Source organism: Lithobates pipiens, unplaced genomic scaffold (assembly GCF_037356315.1).
Source record: "Lithobates pipiens isolate NorthernLeopardFrog02 unplaced genomic scaffold, aLitPip1_a1.2 Scaffold_28, whole genome shotgun sequence".
NCBI classification, from domain to species: domain Eukaryota; kingdom Metazoa; phylum Chordata; class Amphibia; order Anura; family Ranidae; genus Lithobates; species Lithobates pipiens.
Window position 1 is genome coordinate 1323331 of NW_027507789.1, and position 13865 is coordinate 1337195.

The 13865-nt window shown below is 50.1% G+C and overlaps 1 protein-coding gene across 1 annotated transcript in view; it reads left to right on the plus strand.

Moving 5' to 3' along the window:
• SHISA6 (shisa family member 6) overlaps nucleotides 1–13865 on the plus strand; it is a 266401-nt gene that overhangs the window by 240631 nt on the left and 11905 nt on the right. Inside the window, 2 exon segments of the mRNA XM_077458537.1 lie at nucleotides 7813–7875; nucleotides 9420–9545. Of these exon segments, the coding sequence (XP_077314663.1) occupies nucleotides 7813–7875; nucleotides 9420–9545 (189 nt within the window).

Consider the following 13865-nt stretch of genomic DNA (forward strand, 5'->3'; position numbering starts at 1 on the left):
TGAAACACATGCAGCAAATGTGGTAGTGGAACTACAGGTCTCAGCACATGCAGGTGCAGCAACATCCATGTTCAGGGGATTTGGTGCAGGTCCATCCCCATTCCCTGGCTGATTTTTCTGAACATCCTCCGGGACCTCTGATGGATTATCAGACATTACAAGCTTGTCTCCTCTCAGGGGGGATTCCATCCGCTGGATAAAGGTCAGGGTGCCATTCTCACTCTCAACCCCCTGGCTGGTTGCCGCTGGCGACTCCAAGGCCTTACATGGGGGGAGAGGAGCAGAGGCAGATGGACCCGGGTCATCCATATGCTGAGGCTGATCCACTGAACATGCTGAGGACTGGCTGACAAACCTTCTCTCGTTTTCAAACTTTTCTTTAAATGCTCCACTTTTTTCTTTTAGTTTTCCCAACAATAAAGTTTGCTGCTTTACTTTTTCCTCTAATTCCTGTAGCTCAGGCTTCATGGCGGTGCGATTCTTACTCCAGGCCTGGAAGTATTTGGCTTTGAAGTTCTTAAGCTCCGCTCTCAAAACCTTCAGCTTCTCCTCCGCTCTCCCAATCGCCCTAAAGCGATTAACAACCTTAAGGCTGAAGACACTGGCATCCATACCAGGGCCCGGACCCACAGACAGATCCTCCACCTCCTCCTCACTGGGCCCCGTGTCATCAGGGGGATCCATCTCAGGGCCTCCCCCAGGATCAGGCATTATTCCTGGGCCGAGCTAGCAGGCAAGGCCCAGGCTTGAAAAATGGGTGGTTCTCACAGAGAGCTCTTTGGGTGTGTCCTCCTCCTCCTTCTCACTGATCACCAATGTAAGGAACATTCTTCCCACTGATCACCAATGTAAGGAACATTCTTCTCACTGATCACCAATGTAAGGAACATTCTTCCCACTGATCACCAATGTAAGGAACATTCTTCTCACTGATCACCAATGTAAGGAACATTCTTCTCACTGATCACCAATGTAAGGAACATTCTTCCCACTGATCACCAATGTAAGGAACATTCTTCCCACTGACCACCAATGTAAGGAACATTCTTCCCACTGATCACCAATGTAAGGAACATTCTTCTCACTGATCACCAATGTAAGGAACATTCTTCCCACTGATCACCAATGTAAGGAACATTCTTCTCACTGATCACCAATGTAAGGAACATTCTTCCCACTGATCACCAATGTAAGGAACATTCTTCTCACTGATCACCAATGTAAGGGACATTCTTCTCACTGATCACCAATGTAAGGAACATTCTTCTCACTGATCACCAATGTAAGGAACATTCTTCCCACTGATCATCAATGTAAGGAACATTCTTCTCACTGATCACCAATGTAAGGAACATTCTTCTCACTGATCACCAATGTAAGGAACATTCTTCTCACTGATCACCAATGTAAGGAACATTCTTCCCACTGATCACCAATGTAAGGAACATTCTTCCCACTGATCACCAATGTAAGGAACATTCTTCTCACTGATTACCAATGTAAGGAACATTCTTCCCACTGACCACCAATGTAAGGAACATTCTTCCCACTGATCACCAATGTAAGGAACATTCTTCTCACTGATCACCAATGTAAGGAACATTCTTCCCACTGACCACCAATGTAAGGAACATTCTTCCCACTGACCACCAATGTAAGGAACATTCTTCCCACTGATCACCAATGTAAGGAACATTCTTCTCACTCCCCTCCGATGTGGTATTAGTTTGCACTCTGGGGTGAAAGGTTTGGTGTTAAGCTGAGGAGTAGAACTATATTTTTAGAATGGGTGATTTTAGGATGATACAATTGGTTCTTCAGTTATGAAATGTGGACCCTATCCCTGGAGATTTGCCATGTCAGTGCCAAATCTATACATGAAAAGAAAAAATCACTTGTGGAATATTCTGGAGCCAATTAAAAACAATGTCGGCAGTTCTTAGGAGCTGGAAGCAGCTCCCCCCATAGAGCAGATATTCCACTTCCACGGTTTTTATTTAATGTGTAAATTTTGATGTAAATCTACAATAGTGTAGAACTCGTCTGCCTCAAGTTTTGAGTCACCCAACACAGAATAATTCAACAGGCGGATTTCTTTCCAAATACCCGACTGATACAATTTAGATGGCCGAGAGCCACAAGAAGAGTTGAAGAAGTGCAATGAGAACAGCAGTGGGAGGATTTAATTATCATCTGTTTCTTTTTATGTCACTGTGAGTCAAGTGTTCTAGCAGTGTGCACTGATGCAGCACTGACTGCCTGTGTGGCACCCGCGATCCTCCGTTCCTGCGGGAAACAGGTGTCCTTTTGTGATGTCACCGCAAAATGTCAAATGATTTCTATCTCGCTTTGAGAGGGAATCGGCTTTGTGGAACATCTGGGATGTCACAGGAAGGAAGGTTTATTAAATCGTAGAATCGGTGCCAAATTTCCAGATCCCCGTAGAATACAGAGAGATTTGTCACCATTCAGACTGACGCCCTGGACATCCAAAGTGGTCACAACAGAAACCCAACAATGTCCGGGCTCAGCAGGTCTGCGTCCAGCTTCTTGATAATTTATGTCGGCCATGATGACACAATGGAGGGGATGGGTGCAGACGCAGCACCTCTTCCTTTCATCTAATATATACATGGGCCTTTCCAACTACCAATGACCAAATAATTATTTTGGCTATATGTGACAGATCTAAACTGCTCTGAAGAGAAGTATTTTTTTAGAGCATACTAGGCCAGGCAAATTAAGGAAAGTGATGGGATAGGCTGAATATGAAGGGTCTCGGTGATGTCACTGGTCTCTAGTGATTGGATAGGCTGTGTTCTCATGAATATGAAGGGTCTCGGTGATGTCACTGGTCTCTAGTGATTGGATAGGCTGTGTTCTCATGAATATGAAGGGTCTCGGTGATGTCACTGGTCTCTAGTGATTGGATAGGCTGTGTTCTCATGAATATGAAGGGTCTCGGTGATGTCACTGGTCTCTAGTGATTGGATAGGCTGTGTTCTCATGAATATGAAGGGTCTCTGTGATGTCACTGGTCTCTAGTGATTGGATAGGCTGTGTTCTCATGAATATGAAGGGTCTCGGTGATGTCACTGGTCTCTAGTGATTGGATAGGCTGTGTTCTCATGAATATGAAGGGTCTCGGTGATGTCACTGGTCTCTAGTGATTGGATAGGCTGTGTTCTCATGAATATGAAGGGTCTTGGTGATGTCACTGGTCTCTAGTGATGGATAGGCTATGTTCTCATGAATATGAAGGGTCTCGGTGATGTCACTGGTCTCTAGTGATTGGATAGGCTGTGTTCTCATGAATATGAAGGGTCTCGGTGATGTCACTGGTCTCTAGTGATTGGATAGGCTGTGTTCTCATGAATATGAAGGGTCTCGGTGATGTCACTGGTCTCTAGTGATTGGATAGGCTGTGTTCTCATGAATATGAGGGGTCTCGGTGATGTCACTGGTCTCTAGTGATTGGATAGGCTGTGTTCTCATGAATATGAAGGGTCTCGGTGATGTCACTGGTCTCTAGTGATTGGATAGGCTGTGTTCTCTTGAATATGAAGGGTCTTGTGATGTCACTGGTCTCTAGTGATTGGATAGGCTGTGTTCTCATGAATATGAAGGGTCTCGGTGATGTCACTGGTCTCTAGTGATTGGATAGGCTGTGATCTCATGAATATGAAGGGTCTTGTGATGTCACTGGTCTCTAGTGATTGGATAGGCTGTGTTCTCATGAATATGAAGGGTCTCGGTGATGTCACTGGTCTCTAGTGATTGGATAGGCTGTGTTCTCATGAATATGAAGGGTTTCGGTGATGTCACTGGTCTCTAGTGATTGGATAGGCTGTGTTCTCATGAATATGAAGGGTCTCGGTGATGTCACTGGTCTCTAGTGATTGGATAGGCTGTGTTCTCATGAATATGAAGGGTCTCGGTGATGTCACTGGTCTCTAGTGATTGGATAGGCTGTGTTCTCATGAATATGAAGGGTCTCGGTGATGTCACTGGTCTCTAGTGATTGGATAGGCTGTGTTCTCATGAATATGAAGGGTCTCGGTGATGTCACTGGTCTCTAGTGATTGGATAGGCTGTGTTCTCATGAATATGAAGGGTCTCGGTGATGTCACTGGTCTCTAGTGATGGATAGGCTGTGTTCTCATGAATATGAAGGGTCTCGGTGATGTCACTGGTCTCTAGTGATTGGATAGGCTGTGTTCTCATGAATATGAAGGGTCTCGGTGATGTCACTGGTCTCTAGTGATTGGATAGGCTGTGTTCTCATGAATATGAAGGGTCTCGGTGATGTCACTGGTCTCTAGTGATTGGATAGGCTGTGTTCTCATGAATATGAAGGGTCTCGGTGATGTCACTGGTCTCTAGTGATTGGATAGGCTGTGTTCTCATGAATATGAAGGGTCTCGGTGATGTCACTGGTCTCTAGTGATGGATAGGCTGTGTTCTCATGAATATGAAGGGTCTCGGTGATGTCACTGGTCTCTAGTGATGGGATAGGCTGTATTCTCATGAATATGAAGGGTCTCGTGATGTCACTGGTCTCTAGTGATTGGATAGGCTGTGTTCTCATGAATATGAAGGGTCTCAGTGATGTCACTGGTCTCTAGTGATGGATAGGCTGTGTTCTCATGAATATGAAGGGTCTCGGTGATGTCACTGGTCTCTAGTGATGGGATAGGCTGTATTCTCATGAATATGAAGGGTCTCGGTGATGTCACATGGAACCCCCTTTCAATGTTCCTCTTGTTACTCTCATAACCACATTTGTATTCTGCGCTATGAAAGACTCCTTTATCTCGGCACATGACAACAATCACCTGGGGAGGAGGGGCTTTATTCCTGGGTGGTCCGATCGGTGGCTGTGCCCGTCTCTCTCACTTCATGGAACTATGTAAGCCAAAAAGGTCACAGCTATTTTGCCGTCCTTGTCGGAGTTCCCGCGCGCGGCGGAGGCTAATGGGCCACAAATCGTATTCCGTACTTTACCTTACTCGGCAGGAAAAGGTCATATTTGCATTCGGAGAGCTCAGTCTGGAGCCGGTTCTGTACACACATCATGATTCATTACCGTGCGCCATAAAACTCAAATAATCTTTTCTCATTTGGCACGACAGGTGAGGTGAGCGGAGTCTTGTCTGCGCTAATTTGATTATCTGTTCTTTTAAGCCTCCAATAAAACTCCCCCTTTCTTGACTTTTCCCTGCGAGATCCTTCGCCGGCGGCTAATTCGCTGGTGAAATTATAGACCTGAAGGCTGTAATTCCGTCAAACAAAGGCAATTAGTCCTTTCTGTACCGCTGAATCAACATTCGCCGTTTATTGGCGGTTCCGTACAATCGTGGTCGGGGACACGTCAGGTTGTTGCGAACGCCGGCGCCTCGCAGGGCTACAGGAGGTAAAATACTGGATGAAGACTTGGTTATCAATTAGAAACCGTAGGACGCCATGTGCGTCTCTCCAAGGCTGCACTCACATCTGGCGTTTTTGGAATGTGCGCAGAAGTGCGCCGCGCTTTGTGTGCGGTTTTTGAAAATGTGCGCGATGTCTCACCGCGCCTGTGCGCATTTTCATGCCACGTGCATAAGGCAGCCCAGTGGGTTGTCCTACATGTGACAAAAGTAGCCCATATAACCTTTATGCCCGTTCAGCTTCACGCGTTTGGTTGCAAAGAAATAATTAGCATTTTGCTTGCCACGTTTAGGGCGCCATTAGCAATAAATGGCACCGCAGTCACAACGCGTGTTTTCCACATATCTCATAAATATGCGTAAAAACTTTGGATTTTGCGCACGTTTACCGCACGCTCAGCTGTGGAGGCTTCCTGAGCGTTAAGATTTGTGCATTTTCTAACTGCTTGCTTTGCCACATTTTGTTGTACCTGTTTATCTGCAGTCTTCTCTTCATCCTTTCAAAGTGCAGAATTTATACAGCTTTTCAGAGTTTTTAGCAAACAGGGGGCAGAGAGTTGAAATTACACACTGCAGAGCTCAGTGAGGAAAGATCTGAGAGCTTATTGGAGGGAACGAACACAAAGGATTAGAGCTGAGGCTCTCACTCACAGGCTGTGTGCTGGAGCTCCCTCCCCTGTCACCATTTTTTTTTTGGCTTGGTGCTGCATTTGTTGGTGCCAATGAATGGCGATGCTCACATGATGGGCAGTTTTCCCGCAATTCACAAACGCGCGTTCACATAGCACTAAAGTGCGAATGCAGCCAAAAAGAACCACTTCAGAGATTTATGAAGGGCGAGCTTTAACATGTGCCCCACCTCTGCAGTCCACTGATCGGGGTAAAAACAGTGCAGGGGATTCCCTGGAGGCCATTCAGCTTGGGAAATATTTGCCCAGGGTGCAGGTCAGGGGTTCTCGGCTCACCCGCTGTCTCTCAGGTGGAGATGGGGAGTCATGTAACAAGAGGCTGCAGTGGCTGCAAATAGGAAGGAGGCTTAAAGGGCATTTCTATCTTTGATGTCCAATTTGAGAGAAGCGCAGGAAGGTTGTGTTCCCGTTCACACAGCATCATCTCTGGGCGAGAGAGCCATGCTTTCCTCTACACTGATGTGCGCAGATCAGGAGGCACTGATGGGCTGCACTGATTGGTGGTACTGATAGGCACTAATATGCAGCACTGAGAGGTGGCACTGATGGGCACAGAGGTGGCACTGATGGGCACAGAGGTGGCACTGATAGGTGGCACTAATGGGCAGCACTGATAGGTGGCACTGGTAGGCAGCCCTAATGGGCACTGATTGGTGGCACTGATAGATGGTACTGAGGGGCACTGATAGGCAGCACTGATGGGCACTGGTAGTACTGATGGGCACTAATAGTCTGCACTGATGGGCACTAATAGTCTGCACTGATGGGTACTGATGGGCACTGATGGGCAGCACTGATAAATGGTACTGATGGGCACTGGTAGTACTAATGGGCACTGATTGGTGGCACTGATGTGCAGTGATAGGTTGTATTGATGTGCACTGATGGGCAGTGATAGGCGGCACTGATGGGCAGTGATAGGTGGCACTGATGGGCAGTGATAGGTGGCACTGATGGGCACTGATTATCAGTATAGATGTCCCCTGCCACACTTGCTGGTTACCAGTTCTCCTTTCCTCACCCTGTGCCGATAATCACCAAGTTTGTTTTACATGTGATCAGCTGTGATTGGCCCTTTACCGCGCTCCGTCATCAGCTGTGTCTGACGATGATACACAGAGATGTAACAAATCCTCTTACATAAGTTGTACCTGTTTATCTGCAGTCTTCTCTTCTCTTAATCTGTTTAAAGAGCAGAATTTATAAAGCCTGTCTGAGTTTTCAGAAAACGGGGGGGGGGGGAGCAGAAATTACACTCTGCAGAGCTCAGTGAGGACAGCTCTGACAGCTGATTGGAGGAAAGTGTCCCCCTCCCCCTTTCCCACACAGCACATAGGAACAGAGCTGAGGCTTTTAATCACAGGCTGTGTGCTGGAGCTCCCTCCCCCCCTCCTCTGTCACGTTTTTTCTCTTGGTGTCAGGGCAACTTGTCAGAAGTGACTCAGGTGGATAGCAGAGTAAATGGAGCAGCAGACAGAAATGGCACTCAGTGCTCTGGTCTGAGACAAGTACACACTATAGAGGGATGTGCTTTGTTCAGATTTCGTGTCTGAGGTTTACACCCACTTTATGGGGGGTCTGAAGTTGGGGGATGGGGGGCTTCCTGTGATTGCGGTCAGAATATTCCGCCGTTCTATGAACCTCAATGATTGTCAGACGTTGTTAGTAATCGGAGTGCCCTGTCTGTTTTCTTCCAGGAGATCATCAACAAAATTACAACCCGCTCGTCCTCAACAACACGTCCCAGACCCCGACAAACGGTGAGCTGCATTCTGGGAAGCCCCCAGAGCCTCATTTATTATTCTTCTTTGGAACAATTCAGAATTTATAATGGAATCCTTTTCAATAATAAAAGGTGGACAGTCGCAACTTTTATCATTAAAAAGCCATCCTTAGGCTCCACCCAGTGACCCCGCCTAGGCTGAAATGATGTCATCAGTCTGCTGCAGGCAGGAGGAAGCATTTCCTCAGTCTCCCCTCCCCCAGGGATCAGATTGTAACAATGTAGCCAATCACAAGGTGAGAGGGGGGCGGAGCATCTTTGAACCCCGCCTGATGACAGGTCAGTCTTCAGGGACTGCGTCTAGAAACGTCGGCTTTGTCCCCGGGAACCAATCAGTTTATGGCTTCCATTCTCCAACCTTCAGTAGACAAATCGGGTGGAATGTCACTGGAAGGGACAACCTGGACACTTCGCCTTCCATCCAGTAGATCCCCCAGGAAACTGTACAGAGCATCTGGAAAGTATTCACAGCGCTTCACTTTTTCCACATTTTGTTATTTGACAGCCTTATTCCGAAATGGATTTGATTCATTCCTTCTTTTGTAAAGAAATGCCACATAGTGAAAGATAAAATCAGGCTTGCAGTTAAAAAATAAAAAATAAAAAAATTATCTCCTCTGTGCACCAATAGGTGGTGCTGACCTCTGCAGAGACACCACTGCTTCCACACATGGGATACAATGTTGCAGCTTTTTCCTTTTCTTTTGAGAAAATACATTTCCAAAGAATTTTATTAAATCAGCCATTTGATATTTCAGGGAATTCAGCCAATCATTTCATTAAAACCACCTTGAGAAAAGCTTTGCTCAAAAGAAAAGAAAACAAATGCAACATTGTATCTTATTTTTGATTGGCAGAGGCAGTGCTGATCTCTGTGAGAGGTAGTAAATGACTAGAGGGGTTACACATGACGACCAGTCCTCTCAGATGTCACTCTATAGCGTGTGTATCCAGAGGAAGATGAGAAGGGGGAGGAGTCCCATGTATTGCACTAAGGGTGAATGTTGGGTTGTGGATCCTGAGGAAGACGAGAACGGGGAGGAGTCCTGTGTATTGCACTGGGGGGTGAATGTTGGGTTGTGGATCCTGAGGAAGATGAGAAGGGGGAGGAGCCCTGTGTATTGCACTGGGGGGTGAATGTTGGGTTGTGGATCCTGAGGAAGACGAGAAGGGGGAGGAGTCCTGTGTATTACACTGGGGGGTGAATGTTGGGTTGTGGATCCTGAGGAAGACAAGAAGGGGGAGGAGTCCTGTGTATTGCACTGGGGGTGAATGTTGGGTTGTGGATCCTGAGGAAGACGAGAAGGGGGAGGAGTCCTGTGTATTGCACTGGGGGTGAATGTTGGGTTATGGATCCTGAGGAAGACGACAAGGGGGAGGAGTCCCGTGTATTGCACTGGGGTGAATGTTGGGTTGTGGATCCTGAGGAAGACGACAAGGGGGAGGAGTCCCGTGTATTGCACTGGGGTGAATGTTGGGTTGTGGATCCTGACATTGATGTCTTCTTCTTTACTCTTACAGAAAAGCCTCGCATTAACAACATCCTCACCTCCGCCACCGAGCCGTACGACCTTTCCTTCTCCCGCTCCTTCCAGAACCTCTCCCACCTACCGCCGTCCTACGAGTCCGCCATGAAGACCAATCCAAGTAAATATTCTTCTCTCAAGAAATTAAGTAGGTGCCGTTCATTCCACCCTCATGGCTCCGTGTTGTGCTAGTCTGTCCGCCCATCTCATTTCACCCATGACCACGCCCTCATTGACCGATCCGGTGTGTGCCTCACCCATGGCCACACCCTCATTGACTGATCCGGTGTGTGCCTCACCCATGGCCATGCCCTCATTGACCGATCCGGTGCCTGCCTCACCCATGACCACGCCCTCATTGACCGATCCGTTGTGTGCCACACCCTCATTGACTGATACGGTGTGTGCCTCACCCATGGCCACACCCTCATTGACTGATCCGGTGTGTGCCTCACCCATGACCACGCCCTCATTGACCGATCCGTTGTGTGCCACACCCTCATTGACCGATACGGTGTGTGCCTCACCCATGGCCACACCCTCATTGACTGATCCGGTGTGTGCCTCACCCATGACCACGCCCTCGTTGACCAATCTGGTGTGTGCCTCACCCATGGCCACGCCCTCATTGACCGATCTGGCGCAGGCCTCTCCCATGACCACGCCCTCATTGGTCGATCTGGTGTGTGCCTTACCCATGACCACGCCCTTGTTGACCGATCCGGTGCGTGCCTCACCTATGACCACTCCCTCATTGACTGATCCGGTGCGGGCCTCACCCATGACCACGCCCTCATTGACCGATCCGGTGCGTGCCTCACCCATGACCACGCCCTCATTGACCGATCTTGTGTACACTTCACCTATGGCCACGCCCTCATTGACTGATCTGGTGTACACTTCACCTATGGCCTCGCCCTCATTGACTGATCCGGTGTACACTTCCTTGGGGCAGTTCTTTACCTTCTGTCCTTATTTCTCTCTTAGGATACATACAGGGATCTAGGGGGCATTAGCAGCCTGCGTCCTAGCAATGGTGGTGGATAGGCAGTGTTGGTGACCTGAATCCTAGCAACCGAGGTGGCTAGGGGGCAATAGCAAAGTGTGTCCTAGCAATGTAGGTCACTAGGTGAGAATAGCAGCCTGTGTCCTAGCAACGTAGGTAGCTAGGTGTCAACGGAGGTAGCTAGGTGGCAACGGCAGCCTGTGTCCTAGAAACAGAGGTAGCTTGGCAGCTAGTGACCTGAGTTTTTGCAATGGATATAGCTATAGGCAGCATAGGTGACCTAAGTTCCAGCAATGGAGATACCTAGGTGTCAAGTGGCCTGTGTCCTAGCAACGGAGATAGCTAGGCAGCATTAGCTACCTCTGTTGCTAGGACGCAGGCTGCTAATGTCCCCTATATACCTCTATGGGCCCTTACCTTCAGAGGTCACCTAGATGCCATTGCTGTTGCTATCACAGATAGGCAGGTGATGGAACAGCAATGGTATTTGGTGACCTCTGAAGGTAAGGGCCCATAGAGGTATCTAGGGGGCATTAGCAACCTGTGTCCGGGCAACTGGGCTAGCTAGGGGGCAATAGCGGAGTGTTTCCTAGCAACGTAGGGTTGTCTTGCACATTTGTACCGGCTCCTCTTCTACTAAAATGGATTATTCTGATTCCACCTCACACTGTAATTTGCCTAACCCCTCCCACTTCTTGCATCAGGAGTGCGGGTTCTGGAGAAGAGTACTGAGGCCGGGGGCTGGGATGTTATCGAAGATATGTACAGCCCCCTGCTGGCCCCTCCCACAAAGCCATGATCTGGCCCCTCCCACCAGCCATGATCTGCCCCCTGCTGGCCCCTCCCACCAGCCATGATCTGCCCCCAGCTGGCCCCTCCCACCAGCCATGATCTGCCCCCAGCTGGCCCCTCCCACCAGCCATGATCTGCCCCCAGCTGGCCCCTCCCACCAGCCATGATCTTCCCCCAGCTGGCCCCTCCCACCAGCCATGATCTGCCCCCAGCTGGCCCCTCCCACCAGCCATGATCTGCCCCCAGCTGGCCCCTCCCACCAGCCATGATCTGCCCCCAGCTGGCCCCTCCCACCAGCCATGATCTTCCCCCAGCTGGCCCCTCCCACCAGCCATGATCTGCCCCCAGCTGGCCCCTCCCACCAGCCATGATCTGCCCCCAGCTGGCCCCTCCCACCAGCCATGATCTGCCCCCAGCTGGCCCCTCCCACCAACCATGATCTTCCCCCAGCTGGCCCCTCCCACCAGCCATGATCTGCCCCCAGCTGGCCCCTCCCACCAGCCATGATCTGCCTGCATTTCATAGAGAAGCACAGAGACCTGGTGATGAGATCACTGGATCTATAATAAGGTGTGGAATGAAATTGGTTGATGCCGGGGGCGGGGGGGCGGGAGGAATAAATAGATTCTGCGTTTTTGAGAGATGAATTGCGCCGCCATCACGGTGAATTTTTTTAATGCGGAATTCCTGATTTTACTGGGACACGCCCCCTTCTGCGGAGCGCGGCGTTCGGGAACAGCAGAATTTATCAATGTCAGCGCCATCGCATATTTATGAAGGGATGCACAGACGGCACCGCGCTTCATCTCCATGGCAACCGCCGGAGTCCCGGCCCCCGCTTTGTAGATCTGAATCCAGGGAGGGAAATGCCCTCTATGGCAGGTTATCAGTTACATTCTTCCCAGCTATATATATGGACTACAGAACACCTCCCCCAATGTTGTGGAGGATAGAGGGAGGGTGTACTGAAGTCCGGTCCCAGGGTGACACACACACTCACTATACTGTATTTACAGAGCTGCAGTGTTGTCACCCTGGGAGAGGACTGCAGAACACCTCCCCCTCTGCTCAGGATATTCAGATTTTTTTATTCACTGGTTAATCCTGCCAGAAATCTGATCGCTTCCTGCGCTCTCAGCATGCGCCACATTCTGATCCCCCTCATTGCTCCCAGCAATTCCTAGGATGAGGAGAGGGGGAGGTGTTATGTAGTCCCTGGGTGACAACACTGCTCCCCCATAAATACAGTATAGGGAGTGATAGGACTACAGAACACCCTCCCCCTCATCCTCTCTCAATAATATGGGGGGAGGGTGTCCTGAAGTCCTGTCACTCCCTATACTGTATCTATAGAGGAGTAGTGTTGTCACCCTAGGACTACAGAACACCTCCCCCTCCCCTCATCCCCCAACATGGAGAAAGAGCTGGGGACAAGGTGACATTCTCCATGTTGTGGGGATGAGGAAAGGGGAAGGTGCTCTGTAGTCCTAGGGTAACAACACTGCTCCCCCATAGATACCGTATAATGAGTGTCAGCTTGTCCTCGGCTCTTCCTCCACGTTATGGGGTTGGAGTGGGGGAGGTGTTCTGTAGTCCTGTTCTCTGGTGACAACACTGCTCCCCAATAAATACAGTATAGTGAGTGACCAGACACCCCCCTCCCCATGTTATTGAGATGGGGAAGGTGTTCTGTAGTCCTATCACTCCCTGTACTGTATTTATGGGGGAGCCGTGTTGATCTTGTAGAGCCCTGCAGCGCATGCGCGCATGTACAGAAGTCTCCCAGCTTTCTGCGCGTTCCCCTATACCTAACAGGGAGCCGCAGCATGTTCTGCGCATGCGCCTATCATGCCTGTGCGCGCTCACACATGAGTCCCGTGACGTGTGCGGAAATCCTGCGAGCTTCTGCCAGTCCACAAACACCCGACAGAGAACAGCTACGTGTCTGCGCATGTGCCGCTGCTGTGTGAGGTTCTAGTGGAGCCTTCCAGCAACCCAGGGAAGGAACCCAGGGGCAGCAACCCAGGGAAGGAACTGAGGGGCAGCAACCCAGGGGAGGAACTGAGGGGCAGCAACCCAGGGGAGGAACTGAGGGGCAGCAACCCAGGGAAGGAACCCAGGGGCAGCAACCCAGGGAAGGAACCCAGGGGCAGCAACCCAGGGAAGGAACTGAGGGGCAGCAACCCAGGGAAGGAACTGAGGGGCAGCAACCCAGGGGAGGAACTGAGGGGCAGCAACCCAGGGGAGGAACTGAGGGGCAGCAACCCAGGGAAGGAACCCAGGGGCAGCAACCCAGGGAAGGAACCCAGGGGCAGCAACCCAGGGAAGGAACTGAGGGGCAGCAACCCAGGGAAGGAACTGAGGGGCAGCAACCCAGGGGAGGAACTGAGGGGCAGCAACCCAGGGGAGGAACTGAGGGGCAGCAACCCAGGGAAGGAACTGAGGGGCAGCAACCCAGGGAAGGAACTGAGGGGCAGCAACCCAGGGAAGGAACTGAGGGGCAGCAACCCAGGGGAGGAACGAAGGGGCAGCAACCCAGGGGAGGAACTGAGGGGCAGCAACCCAGGGAAGGAACTGAGGGGCAGCAACCCAGGGGAGGAACTGAGGGGCAGCAACCCAGGGGAGGAACTGAGGGGCAGCAAC